This window comes from Macaca fascicularis, chromosome 15 (genome assembly GCF_037993035.2).
Source record: "Macaca fascicularis isolate 582-1 chromosome 15, T2T-MFA8v1.1".
In the NCBI taxonomy this organism is placed as follows: Eukaryota; Metazoa; Chordata; class Mammalia; order Primates; family Cercopithecidae; genus Macaca; species Macaca fascicularis.
In genome coordinates, this window is record NC_088389.1 from 41,729,053 (window position 1) to 41,742,821 (window position 13,769).

The 13,769-nt window shown below is 45.3% G+C and overlaps 1 protein-coding gene across 2 annotated transcripts in view; it reads right to left on the reverse strand.

The window, feature by feature from the left end:
* Window positions 1-13,769, reverse strand: part of PAPPA (pappalysin 1) — a 246,711-nt gene that overhangs the window by 53,528 nt on the left and 179,414 nt on the right. For both annotated transcript variants that reach the window (XM_015436678.4, XM_074016697.1), the window contains 2 exons: window positions 11,698-11,911; window positions 1,245-1,413 (listed from right to left, as the gene is read on the reverse strand). In XM_015436678.4, the coding sequence (XP_015292164.2) occupies window positions 1,245-1,413; window positions 11,698-11,911 (383 nt within the window). The remainder of the gene's footprint in view (window positions 1-1,244; window positions 1,414-11,697; window positions 11,912-13,769) is intronic.

Genomic DNA, 13,769 nt, shown 5'->3' on the forward strand with positions numbered 1-13,769 from the left:
AACAATAAAGAATGTGCCCTGTGTGCTTGCAGTTTGAAGGCAAAGTCCACTGGCCAGCCCTGGAAAATGCTACATTTACTGACGGAAATCCTCAAATCCCAGGACAACCTGTCCCACTCCCCCATGCCCCACCTGGGACATTATAGCACCATCTTGCTGAAGGAACATTCTGTCACATCACTCCAAATCATTCACTACCACTAATCTCATGCAGGACACGTCCTATCTTCCATGACTCCTTTGATGACTGAGGGGGTCTCCCTGCTACCAGTCTTACTGCTGAACTCCAAGCTACACCTACATAGAGTATCTAGAAGAGACTTTGTCACCAGGATCTGACCATGTCACTTCCTGCAACAGCTCCCTGTTGTCCTAAAGATCAACCCCACACTTCCTGACAAAACTGACAGGGCCCTGCACCAGTGGATTCAGCTGGCCCTTCCAGCCTCATTGCTTGGGTGAGTATGGAAAAAGAAAACACACAAACAAACAATCTGTGGCATGTTTTTTTTTTTTTTTTCCTCATCAATGTGCTTCCACATACTATCCATGCCTGTGCCTAGTGCATATATTTATATATTTCTTCCTTCTCCCCAACACACACCCCTTTGCTGATCCATGTCACTTTTCCCAGGCACCTCCCTTGAATCTCCCTGTACCTCCACAACACCCTACACTTCCCTTGACAGCATTTATCACACAGTGCGGTCATTATTAATGAGTTGTCTGACTTTCCCTCCACCACTAGGCATGAAGCTCCTTCAGAGGAGGGACTTGGTTTGTCTTAACGGCTTCCTCTTCTTTAGCACTTAGTATAGCATCCAATTTCCAGTGAACAGATGCTTTGTATGTAATGAATTAGTGAATGAATGAACATCTCATTGACAGGGCTCACCTTGTCCTAAAGCAGCCCATTCAATTACGTCAGAGTTCTGACTGTAAGGTATTCATTCCAAAATACTCAGCCCCATGGTCTTGGAGATTTGCAACCTATACAAAAACACTGGCAAGTATTGTGTAGAACACCAGTCAGCACAGGAACCCTTTTTCTTAGAGATTCCAGACTGCTTGCTTGGTTAATTGATTCATTCACTCATTCATTTAATCAATAAATATTTATTGAGCACCTACTGTGTGGCAGCACTATTTTAAGTGCTGCTGGGTATTTAGCAGAGAACATGTTCAACACCCAGTAAGCCTTCTCTGGGCTGCAGAGAGGCTCTGAGCTCAGCACCTGCACATACCTGGCTCTTGATCAGCTCATCATCCCGCCGTATCTGGAGCACGTAGCCTGTCCGGCAGCTCACAGTACACTGGGCGCCGTGGTAGCGGTCGCTGCTGGAGCAATTGAGAGAAGCATTCTCCACAGCCAGCTCTGGGCAGTCAGTGTTCTCACATGCGAAGTGCACGCAGCTGGGGAGGAAAGAAACAAAAGGGGAAGAAGGAGTCTCCTCACAGGACAGCCACACTCAGTTGGAAGATAAAGGCTAAGAGCCTCTTTCTCCAAGATTTCAGGGGGCTTGAGACTGTGGACAGAAAGAGGTGCTGGCTAGGGTAAAGATGACCCTAGAGGCAGTGAATAAAATTTCTCATTAAGAGCACAAGGTATGGCAACAGACAAACCAGAGTTCAAATCTTGCCAGTTGAAAGCTTTGCACATTATAAAGATTTAAACCTTGAATAGCCTCAGTTTTTCCATTTGTGAGAAGGGGATCATCATGATTACAGTGAATATTTATTGAATTTTTCTATCAGGCACCAGGTTGAGCAAAAACTCTTTTTTTTTTTTTTTTGTTTTGAGACAGAGCCTCACTCTGTCTCCCAGGCTGGAGTGCAGTGGCCAGATCTCAGCTCACTGCAAGCTCCGCCTCCCGGGTTCACGCCATTCTCCTGCCTCAGCCACCCGAGTAGCTGGGACTACAGGCGCCCGCCACCTCGCCCGGCTAGTTTTTTTTTTTTTTTTTTTTTTTTTTTTTTTTTTTGAGACGGAGTCTCGCTCTGTCACCCAGGCTGGAGTGCAGTGGCCGGATCTCAGCTCACTGCAAGCTCCTCCTCTCGGGTTCACGCCATTCTCCTGCCTCAGCCTCCCGAGTAGCTGGGACTACAGGCACCCGCCACTTCGCCCGGCTAGTTTTTTGTATTTTTTAGTAGAGACGGGGTTTCACCGTATTAGCCAGGATGGTCTCGATCTCCTGACCTCATGATCCGCCCATCTCGGCCTCCCAAAGTGCTAGTTTTTTGTATTTTTTAGTAGAGACGGGGTTTCACCGTGTTAGCCAGGATGGTCTCGATCTCCTGATCTTATGATCCGCCCGTCTCGGCCTCCCAAAGTGCTGGGATTACAGGCTTGAGCCACCGCGCCCGGCCCTTTTTGTATTTTATGAGTACCCACTTACAAGGACCATTTTGAGAATTAAATCAGTTTAGAAAAAAATGCATAGCAAAACTCCTGGCATATGCTAGGCACTCAATAAGTGGTAGCTGGGCCGGGCACGGTGGCTTACGCCTGTAATCCCAGCACTTTGGGAGGCTGAGTTTGGCGGACCATGAGGTCAGGAGTTTAGGACCAGGCTGACCAACATGGTAAAACCCTGTCTCTACTAAGAAAAAAAAAAAATTAGCTGGGCGTGGTGGCGGGCACCTGTAATCCCAGCTACTCAGGAGGCTGAGGCAGGAGAATAGCTTGAACTTAGGAGGCAGAGGTTGCAGTGAGCTGAGATTGCACCATTGCACTCTAGCCTGGGCAACAAGAGTGAAACTCCATCTCAAAATAAATAAATAAATAAATAAATAAATAAATAAATAAAAGTGGTAGCTGATGTTATAAATACACCTATGCTCTATTACCTAGTTGGCAAGGTACATCACATCTCTGAGATTCAGCATACTCTCAAATTTGGCCAACCTCATACAGCCAGGAGACTCAACTGAGATGATGGAGGTAGCAGTCTTTTATAAACTGTGAAGTAACTTACACATCATTAGTGGAGTTGTACGGAGACTATGACTTGCATCTTGCTGCAACTCTGAATTCTACCTTTCTGCCAGTCTGAATTCCACCGTTCTTTAGGTCTAAGCATCATGCAAGTTTCCATAGGAAGCTTTCCCTTGTGTCCCTTGGCAAGCACCCTCATGGGTATTCTACCCTTCTTTCTCTAAGGCTGTTGCCTCATGTTTGATGTATTAAAAACTCAGTTCCTCAGTGCCAGTGGAACATACCAGATTGCAGGCTAATCTTTAAGGATGCAAACAGAAACAGCATCAAATCCTCATTCTTGGATGATCATTCCCCTTGTATTACAGTTAGGCAAGCACTCAATAATATTAGTTACTATTTGCTGATTGCTTATATACATGAGCTCACTCCATCCTTACAACAACCCTATGAGCTAAGTGTTACTCATTTTACAGTTGGATAAATTGGGGACTGGCAAGATTACGTTACTTGTTTAAGTGCTCATCCAGAGAGGTGACTCCAAAGGCCTTGTTGTTAACCTTGTCCCATGTTTCTGGACTAGAATGTCCTTGAGGGCAGAGAAAATGCCTATTTCATCTTGGTGTACTTTGCAGTGCCAATAAAAATTCATTGCAGATGTTTCCTAAATGGCAAGAAACCAATGGTGATGGTGCCTTGCAATAGCTCTTAAACACTTTAAAGAGGTTGATTCTGCCTAACGCTAAAAGCTTCTAAGGGGCAGTTTTCTCTGACTTTTGCCTCTCTGACTGTGTCTACCCCCAACACCTGGCCTATCGTATGCCCAGATGGGTAGATTTGCATCCAGAACCTCAAGGCTTTTATGTTCCCGTTTTTATCTAGGAGACGGAGACATTTTGGCCAAACCAGTGTCAGAAAAGTTTTGCACTTTTGTTTGTTTGTTTGTTTTTGTTTTCTCTCAGTTTCACGATACCCAACTAAGGGTTTTACTGTGACCTATTCCTGTTCTCTATCCTCTGCTCAAAAGCATAGTGAGAAATAAAGTCTGGAGGCGGGGGGAGCTAAAAGCTTCCAAAACATATCACAAACCAATTTACTTTTTTAAATACCCAGAAAAAGACAAGCATTTAATTTAGGTCTCAGACCCTCACTGATGGGAGCTTTGCAGTTCTCCAATACTCTCCTTCTGAAATGCAGGGCAACTGGCATTAAGGAACACTTGTTGAGACAACTCCAATTCTCAGCCCTTTTTTCTTAGTCCTGACAGCCTCAGCGTTGTACCATGTAGAGACCTCAAAGAGGCTGTAACTGTGGAGTCAACACAAGGGCTTTGACACCAAACAATGCATCTGTTCACATTGTGTAAGCACCAGGGGAAGGAACCACATGGTTCCAATTTAAATATATTTACTCTGTAAGCTACTAGCTCCCAAGCTGTTCTTCTGACCTGTGCCTAGCAGTTTGGGCATTCTTACTCTGCACTCCCAGAAGATACCTGGGCTCTTATGAAGACCCAGAGGGAAAGATAATTTTCTTCTTTAAGTTGCAGAGCCATTAAAGTATAAACAGTGCCTTCCCCAATTATTTTGTGCGCATTAAGTTCTTCACAAGAAAATGAATATCTGAAATGCTTCATTTTCTAGGGTAGAAGGAGCACAAGGTTTATCAATCAGGGAAATCTGGGCTCCAGCCCCTGCTCTGCCATTTAACAGTTGTTTGACTTCGGAAATTTATATAACATCCTGAGGCTCAGTTTCGTTATCTGTAAAGTGGAAGTAATAAAATAATTTATTTCTTAGGATTGTCAACAGGGTAAAACATCATCCACTGATTCATCTATTAAACAGACCTTCACTGGGGGCTTTACTGAGCACCAGACATTGTTCTATACATTGGGAATATAGTGGACAGAGGGGATAAACAAGATGCCTGTTATCTATGTATTTCAGGAGGAAGGGTGTGTGCCAAAGAAAAGTAATAAATGAGATCATTTCAGATAATGATGCATGCAGTTAGGGCGTTAAACCAAGGTGAAATTATAGAGAGTGACAGGTGGTGGAGAGGGGCAAGGCACTTTATAGAAGGATCCATGAGGAAGGGACATCTGAACTACTACCTGGATAAAATGAAGGGATAAACCATACACAGGTTTGGGGCAGAGGTAGAACCAGGCAGAGGGAAGAGCAGGTACAAAATTCCAGCACAGGATGGAGCTTGTTGTGTTTGTAGACTAGAAAGGCCAATGTATGAGAAATGCTTTGAGGTCAGGTGTGGTGGCTCACACCTGAAATCTCGGCACTTTGGGAGCTGAGGCAGATGGATCACTTGAGGTCAGGAGTTCAAGAACAGTCTGGCCACCATGGTGAATCCCTGTCTCTAGTAAAAATTTAAAAATTGGCTGGGAGTGGTGGTGCACACCTATAATCCCAACTACTTGGGAGACTGAGGCACAAGAATCACTTGAACCTGGAGGGCAGAGGTTGCAGTGAGACAAGATTACACCACTGTACTCCAGCCTGGGAAACAAAGTGAGACTGTGTATCAAAATAAATAAATAAATAAATAACATTTTAAAAAAAGAGAGAGTGAGAGAAATGCTGTTGGAACTATAGAGCTACTTGAGAAGATGAGTCTCTCTGTCTCTTTTTGCTACAAAAGGAAAAACAGGCCAGGCGTGGTGGCTCACGCCTGTAATCCCAGCACTTTGGGAGGCCGAGGCAGGCGGATCACGAGGTCAGGAGATTGAGACCATCTTGGCTAACACGGTGAAACCCCGTCTCTACTAAAAATACAAAAAATTAACCAGGTGTGGTGGCGGGCACCTGTAGTCCTAGCTACTCGGGAGGCTGAGGCAGGAGAACGGCATGAACCTGGGAGGCAGAGCTTGCAGTGAGCTGAGATCGCGCCACTGCACTCCAGCCTCGGCAATAGAGCGAGACTCTGTCTCAAAAAAAAAAAAAAAAAAAAAAAAAAAAAAAAAAAAAAAAAAGTCCTTGGTCCCATGAATCACCTGACCAAAAGATCTCATGGTCAGATCAGTAGGGGTAGCACTGAGTTAATGAAACCAGTTAGTTTTCTTAGTTGCAGGACTTCTCAATAATTTGGATAATCCATTGAAAATTTCCAGAAGGGGCTAAGGTACACGTTATTTTTTAAACTCTGATCACATTTTTTTTCATGGGACGTTTCTTAGGACTACTGCCTTCCAGAATACACTTCAGGGATTGAGGCATCCTGCTTTTTCAGCACATCTGTCTGCACCTGGCCTGCAGGCTTGAAAACAGGAAGAAAAGGGATAAGGGAGGTAATATGTGTCAGGCATTGGCCACTCTGTTTCACCTACATCACCTTATTTGCATTCCACACAGGAACTCCTTGAGGTAGTGATATTATTCCCATTTTCAAGAACAGGAAACTAGGACTAAGATTTTTAAATTGCTTGCCCAAGGGCACTCAGCTTGGACAGAATTCCAGTGGAGATCTGCCAGTCTGTCCCCTAAGTCGCTGCTCGTTTTTCTTTGCTATCCTGTTGGTTGGAAAAGATTGTGTGAACACACTGTCCAAAAATGATAAACATTACCCTGACTGACCCTCTCAAATAACTCTGTGATACAGCCCTGTCATTTCTGAAACACAAAAACAAAAAACAAAACAAGGAAAACAAAATAAAGAAAAGGCTCTGCTGCTTCATTAAAAAAAAGAGGGAAGGATTTAATAACAGTGATGGGAAGTCAATAAAAATAACAAAAGAAGGAGAAAATGACGACACTTCTCTGAAGGGAGAAAGGTGGCTGATTGGATGGACGAGTGGGAAAGGATGCAGGTAATTCTATAGACCAAATTCTCACACCTGGGCAAAAGTGGAGGTCCCTGGGGTGCAGAGCTAATCAGATACTTAAATAACTTTTTTTTCTTTTCTTCTTATCTACAAGTGTAATATATTTACCTATGGACTCAAGTTCCACATAGAGGTAAAACCATATCTGATCCAATAGCCAACCCCCACACTGCTGTCTCCACTGTCAATAAGAACGGACTCCAGTCATGCATAACAGAGGATACCTGGAGAGTTCTGGAACCCGCATAAAGCCAGAAGTTAAAGGGCTGACAAGGGTTCCTCTCCTGGTTCTGTTCCTCGACTCACGACTCACAGTATAACTGCTGTGCCCTGCCACTTAGCTGCAATTATGCCATAGGGAAGCAGAGATAATAACAGAAAGGCTGTTTATAAATCATTCTGGGTTGCTCAGATGGGGAAACAAAAAAGACACGTGCTCCACATTGGGAAATGCAGGGAAAACTGTTCTTGGCATCAATTCTGCAAGTTCACTTAGGAAGTGAAACGGTGAAAGAGCTACTGTGCTAGGACCTCATTTTCTACCCAGAAATGAGGCTACTGGGGGAATGATCCTAAAAGGTTCTTTACCCTGGATTTCCAGGAGCCAGTATTGTGGTGTGGTATGGAGGCAAGATTTTGAAGATTAGACGATGCAAGTTCAGTGGTCTGCAGGGTTCAGGTGAACTGAGTGGGGTGTGTCGAGGAGAGGGTATGTGCCTGGTCAGAGAGCAGAGTGCTTTGCTCCAGTCGAAGGTTGCCTAGTGGGATGGAGGGCCTGATGTTTTCAAAGCTTCTCATTTCTTTAAAGAGGTCCAAGAAGAATTCTGGTTTTTAATATGAACTCTCCTGATATTTAAATGTTGGCAAGTAATTAAAGAAGATAACTAATAGAGGCCAAAGAGAGATTGTTTATGGACTAATATGGTCTATGGAACACCAGTCTTGAAATCTCTGATGGAGAGGAAAGATAACTGGATTCCTGAGAACTAGATTCCAATGCTGGTTTTCCTCCTAACTTGTTGGGTGATTTTAGGTGAATCACTTCCCTTGCTTAGACCTTAGATTTCTCATCCTTAAATGAGGGCACAGAACCAGGAAATCTTTGAGAGCCCTCCCCACCTTCAGGCCTCATGATTTTATGAGAACAAAACAACAGAGATCTATAATTTCAGAGCCCTTTGAAATGAGAAAAATAAGAAAAAGTAGTCTTTGGTAATCTCAAGCATTGCCAAGGATATGGAGCAACTGGAACTCTGGTAGATCACTGATGGGGCTGTGAATTGGACAATATTTTGGAGAAGAGTCAGGCAGTATTTGGGATAGTCAAAGACATACACATGCTTAGGCACAGCAGTTCCATTTGCAGTTATATTCCCCAGATGTGATTCTCAATCAATATGCTGAGAGGCACTAATTCCTTTGCGGGTTGGGGAAGTTGAATGAGATTATGGCAGCGATCTGAGCAATCTGTGGTCTCTGGCCAAGAGCAGCTTCATTCGGTGTTCCAAATCCTACTTATGAATCCCTGTATCATTATGTAATGGGATATTCCACACATGGGGTCTCATCAGGGCACAGACTCTAGAAATACTTGGCTCCGGTCTTTGGGCACCCCCACCCCCAACCAACCAACAACAGTCTAAGTTCTCTGTGGCTGAAAGTGTTAATGTAGCCATGTGAAGAATTTGTTTCCCCCCAAAGTTGGCCTTCTAAAATTTAGCTCTCAATCAGAACTGCCTTTATCTGAATGGACCAGCATGTAGAAATGGGGAAGAGTTTGAGATAAAGGAAGAAAGAGAATGTGAAAAAGAGGTGAGAGGAAGAAAGGAAGCATGAAAGGAAAGAAGAATAAATGGAGGGAGGAGGGAAGGAAGTTACTTTTCTAAATACATGGTCCATTCAATTTTATAATAAACTGTTCAATTTCTGTTAAGAACCACAAGGGTGGATGAACATGATATATGTGCATGTGTGTTTGTGTGTGTGTGAGAGACAAATACTGGAGCCTCAACATCACCACTGTAGTTTTTCTCATTAAAGAAGCCTGTTAACCACCCCACACCCCACCACTGTGCTCCCCTCCCCACCTTTTCTCCTTTCCACAACTTGGTGTGGGGCTGAGATTTGACTAGAATTGCACAACTGGACCTCTCCTTTGAAAACTGATCCTGTTTTCTTGGGTCTCTGAATTTATACCAAGTACTGCAAAGAGACTGGAGACCCCTGAAGCTAGGGTAGAACACATTACCCAAACTGGTTTTGCTATAGGACTCCTCCCAAGGCAGCACAGTAGGCATCACACGGCTCTCAGGAGGAGAGACAGAGAGAGAGAGAGAGAGAGAGAGAGAGACGGAGAGGTGGGAGAAAAGGGAGAGGAGAGAGAAGGAGAGATGCAGGGAGAAGAGGAAAGGTTGTGGGAGGGAGGACAAGAAGGGGAGGGGAGAAACAGTACTTTTCACTACCTGGGAAACAGCTGAGGGTAAAGTGGGATGTTTCTCTTACAACCAGCTGAAATTTGTGCTATAAAAAGTGATGCTACTTATTTTGGTGTTTTGAGAATGAAGGAAAACATCCCATGGCTCTTTACAGTTGCTGCTTATTTTTCTTTCTTTTCCTCCCTTGTTTGTTTGTTTTAATGCATTTGCATGTTTGCAGAGTCCTGCTTGTTTTGGTAAATGCCTCTTTAGCTCCCCATGAACAGCTGCTGTCCTTTCCCCACTGGGGCGCTCAGGAGGAGGTGCTGCTGCTCTGCAGCCTCAGCCCTCAAGACTCAGCCTGTCATAGCCTGATCCAAGCTCAGGGACAAGTCAGCCAAAGACCTCAGAGCTGCAGCTCCATCCCCTTACTCAGAATTCCTCTGAATAAATGAGCATATGGGTCCACTTGTGAAAATTCCTCTTCTCTGATACTTGTGCCTTGCTGTGGTGGGCAGAGAATGGCTTTCGGAGACAGACAAAGTAGGATTTTGCCTCTTACTGCCTGGATGGTCATGACTCACTCGCTCTGTTTCTCTGAGCCATACCTCACAGAAGAAGTGCAATAATAAGATAATGTTCCTATCTATTAGGGGCTCAACAAGTGTTTGTCTCTTCCTGTCCTCTCTCATCTTTCCTAGCTGTTGGGAATCACACACTGTTAGAACTGGAAAGAACTGCAGAGAATCCATGCAATCCACCATCATCATTTTAAAGATGGGGAAACTGAGGCCCAGTGAAGGGGAATGACTAATCCAAGGTCACATAATTAGTCAGATATAGGGCAGCACTTTGCCCTCATTCAATGTTCCTCCTACAACCAAAGAACTAACAAATACATATCGATCGATATGTTTCAGTCGTTAAATATTTCCTACTGTTTACTTAGGGCACAGACACCATTCATCGAGAATTCAAACAAGTCAGTCCTGGCCTCGGTCAACTTATGGATGGTCAGGAAGGCTGGCTAAAAATGGGAAAGTGTTGTGGAAAAGGTCTAATGGATTTCCATTGACATGGTTTCCCCAGGCTTTGAGAATTAGCTTATTTTTATAGGGTCTGGAAAACAAGGGATAAAAACATCCTCTTAGAGTGAAATAAGACAATGAGTTATATTTAAGAAGCTCTTGCTTCTGAAAGATTGCGACAGACTTTGCACAACAGAAGCTAGAGACAGTGGGTGCTAAACAATGTGGATTTTGCAACCACCTTTTGTGTCCTCTGTGGTAACAGGGGCGTGGGAAAGGCTGGTTGTCCCCCTCTTCTCTTTTCTTTTCTTACCCCCCAGGTATACAGGGCAAGACTGAATCAACTTTCAGAAAGCCTCACTCTTGCGGAGCCGACAAAAATCATAACTTTCTCTTCTTCTGGATCTCATGAAACAAATCTGAGAGACGCTGTGCAGCTCTGCACAAGTTGTCCCCTTTCTGGGCCCTGTGATTCTACATGGTAACACAGAAGTTTGGACATGTCAGATGCATGAGATAATCTCTGAAGCTTTTTCCAGCTCCAACTTTAAGAACTTTACACAAAATTCTGTGCACAGAAGCAGCACCATCATCATCAAAAGGTGGTTATAAATATTCTTTTCAAAATCATTATGTTTACATAGTGCCTAACAGTTTGCAGGAACACTTTTATCTGTAGTGCAACATTTAACCCTCACAACCACCCTGTGGAGTAGATTTCATCTGCTTATTCCAAAATAGAAAACTATGACTCAGAAAACTGAAGTGACTTGCCCAAGAACACACATTCAAGAAGTGGCAATGTGGAGGTTCAAACCCAAGTAAGAGTATTCCCAAAACTTGTATTCTTTTCAGGAAAGTCCACTCCCTTATAGCTCCAAACTAGGTGCATTAATAGATGCTAGCTCAAAAGCACTGAGGGAGTGATGTCATGCAGTTGAAAGACAGGCTCTTAGACCACTCGTGACGTCATAGGAGCTAGGCTTGTGGAAGACAGAGATTTCACCTATCTCTGAAACACATGGTGAACTAGGATGATGCCAATACCAGTCTCACTCTATCCCCCTTGGTTAGGAAGGTTATGCCTCCTGCCTGTGCCACCTAGGAAGCAGAATATCCCAGTATTTCAGAGATAAAAGAGAGCTAATCCTCTTTTTGTTCAGATGAGGACCTTGAGGCTCAGAGAAGGAAACTGATGTTTCCAGGGTCACCCTGCAAGCTATTGTCAATTCTGCCGCTGCAAGCCAGGTGAAGGAGGTTTTTTCACCACACAACCCTGCTTCCCTCAATTGTCCTAGGAATTCAGAGACTCATGGGCCTCTCAAGCCCAAAGGCAGAGCCGGCCAGAGGCCAGAGGATGGATGGAGAAGGGAGAAATGCACAGACTTTTTACAGCCACACAAATGGCTACCCAGCTTCAAAATCACGCTGTCTCCACTCGGCTACAAGTGGCCCAGGGCGAGTCTGCCGCGGGTCCCTTACCTCTGCTCGGCAGGGCTGTAGGTCTCCCCTCTCTGGCAGCTGCTCAGGGTGACGGGGTCAAAGTTGTCGAAGGAGCGGAGGGCCACCCCCGAGATGGCGACCAGGGGCGAACTGAAGCTCACACGTACCGCCTGGCTGTGGTAGAAGGGCTGGCTGAGGTCATGGACCACAGGGATAATCAGGGGATTGTTCCTGCAGCTCAGGACATGGAGGCCTGTCAGGGGAGACAGAGGGGCCGAGGGGCCAGGCTCATTACTCAAGGCCAGTCACGCCCTCCCCAACGGGCCCTTCCCGAAGCCCCCAGACCCTTTCATGTCACTGCACAAAAGCACCATTGGGCGGCCGGTGAGGATTTTGAGTCTGATTGAAAGTTTCTTTGTCTGCCTTTTTTTCCTTGGTTCCAAATCTTTCCAATCCCCCTGCCTCCCTGCCCCCTCAGCTTCCCCTTCACCTACTGCCCAAAGTCCCTCTCCCTCCCCCAAATGGCCACCCCTCAGCCAAGCATCCCAGGCCCTCACCTCCCTCCCACATTGCTGTAGGGCTTGTTGGTCTGAGTTGCTGGGTTTCAGGCTGCCTGCCTGGTCAGTTGGAAAAGTGATGGAAATAATTCATAGCAACAGGCGCTTCCCAGGGTAAAAAGCCCACTCTCATAAGTAATCTGTGAACCTGGGAGCAGCCCTGAGAGGAAAGGACCTCTTGCTTAGTCTGCAGAAGAGGTTGAGAATCGTGGGCAGGGATGGTTTTCCAGAGGAACACAGCCCGGGCATGGCTAAAACTCTAAGAAAAATCCAAGCTTGCCTCACTCAAGAGTCCTCAGTTTTGTTTTGTATTTTTTTAACGCAGGCAGCAGGTTCCCATTCTCCAAGAAGGAAGGGAGAGGGCCAGGGAGAAAAGATACACAAGGGACAGAAGGAAAGGAAGGCTGTGGCAAGATATAGTTGGCAAAACGGAAGCTGGCTTTGGTGTTGGGCGGACCTGAGTTTAAATGATGGTGTAGCCCCTTCCTAATAATGGGACTCCAGAAAGCCTCTAAAACTCAGTTTTCACATCCAAAAAATGGTATAATCCTAACCATGTCCTGGCAGACTTGCTATGTAAGGAGAAGTCTCTCGTGTGGAAGCCTGAAGCAGGTGCCCTTCTCAGTTCCAGAGGTGAAGCTGCCTCTGAGAATCCTGGGATGCTGTGGACTGAGGAAGATGGTGATGGTGGGGGTGGAGGGGAAAATCAGAAAGGCCTCAGGCATCAGTAGCAGGATCCAAAGAGCTTCTGTGGAACCAGACTTTTCCCCACTCTGCTGAAAAACCTCTCCTCAGAGCCCTGGGCTATGCAACAATAACTACGAAAATATTTGTTTCTCACTTAGGGAAATTTCCCAGGAATCCTGCTAAGTCCAGAGGGGTTTTCTTTCTCTTCCTTATTCATAGGTTCCCCTTGCCTTTAAAAGTAACTAAATAAATAAGCATAAAAACAAAACAAGAAAACTTTCCCTGATCCCTTGGCTTTTATCTGACCCTGAAATGACCCCTTCCTGCTTGCTTCATACAGGTCTTTGAAAGGCATTCTCTGCAGAATGGTCTGGGCACAGCTTTGAAGTCCAGGCTTCAGTACTGGCCAAGAATTCCAAATGCTTGGAGTAGCCAGGCTGCCCAGAGCTCTCCGGGGTAGACTGGAAGTGTGAAGGTGTCATAGGAAATTCGTAGCGACAATAGGAATTTCTTAGGTTCTGATCTTGTGCTAGGCATGGTTACAGCAGTGTCAAATAATAGCGCACTCTGACTCTAAGGTGGATATCATTGTCTTTGCTGTGTATATGAAGCAAGTGAGCCTCTAAGTAACGTGCTTTGAGGGCAGGAAGATTGCTCACCTTCTCAAGGTGAGTGAGTGGTGGGGACAGGATCCAAACCTCAGCTGTCAGCTCTGGATTCAGGCTCTCTTCTCTGAACCTCAGTACATGTGGGTATGCAAAGGGGTGGTACAAGTGGCAAGTCCAGCCCTTGTCCTCCCCCTTGGCCCTGCACTTAGGCAGGCCCTCCCCTTAGGCAGGCCCTCCCATGGTAGAACCTGACTCCTCA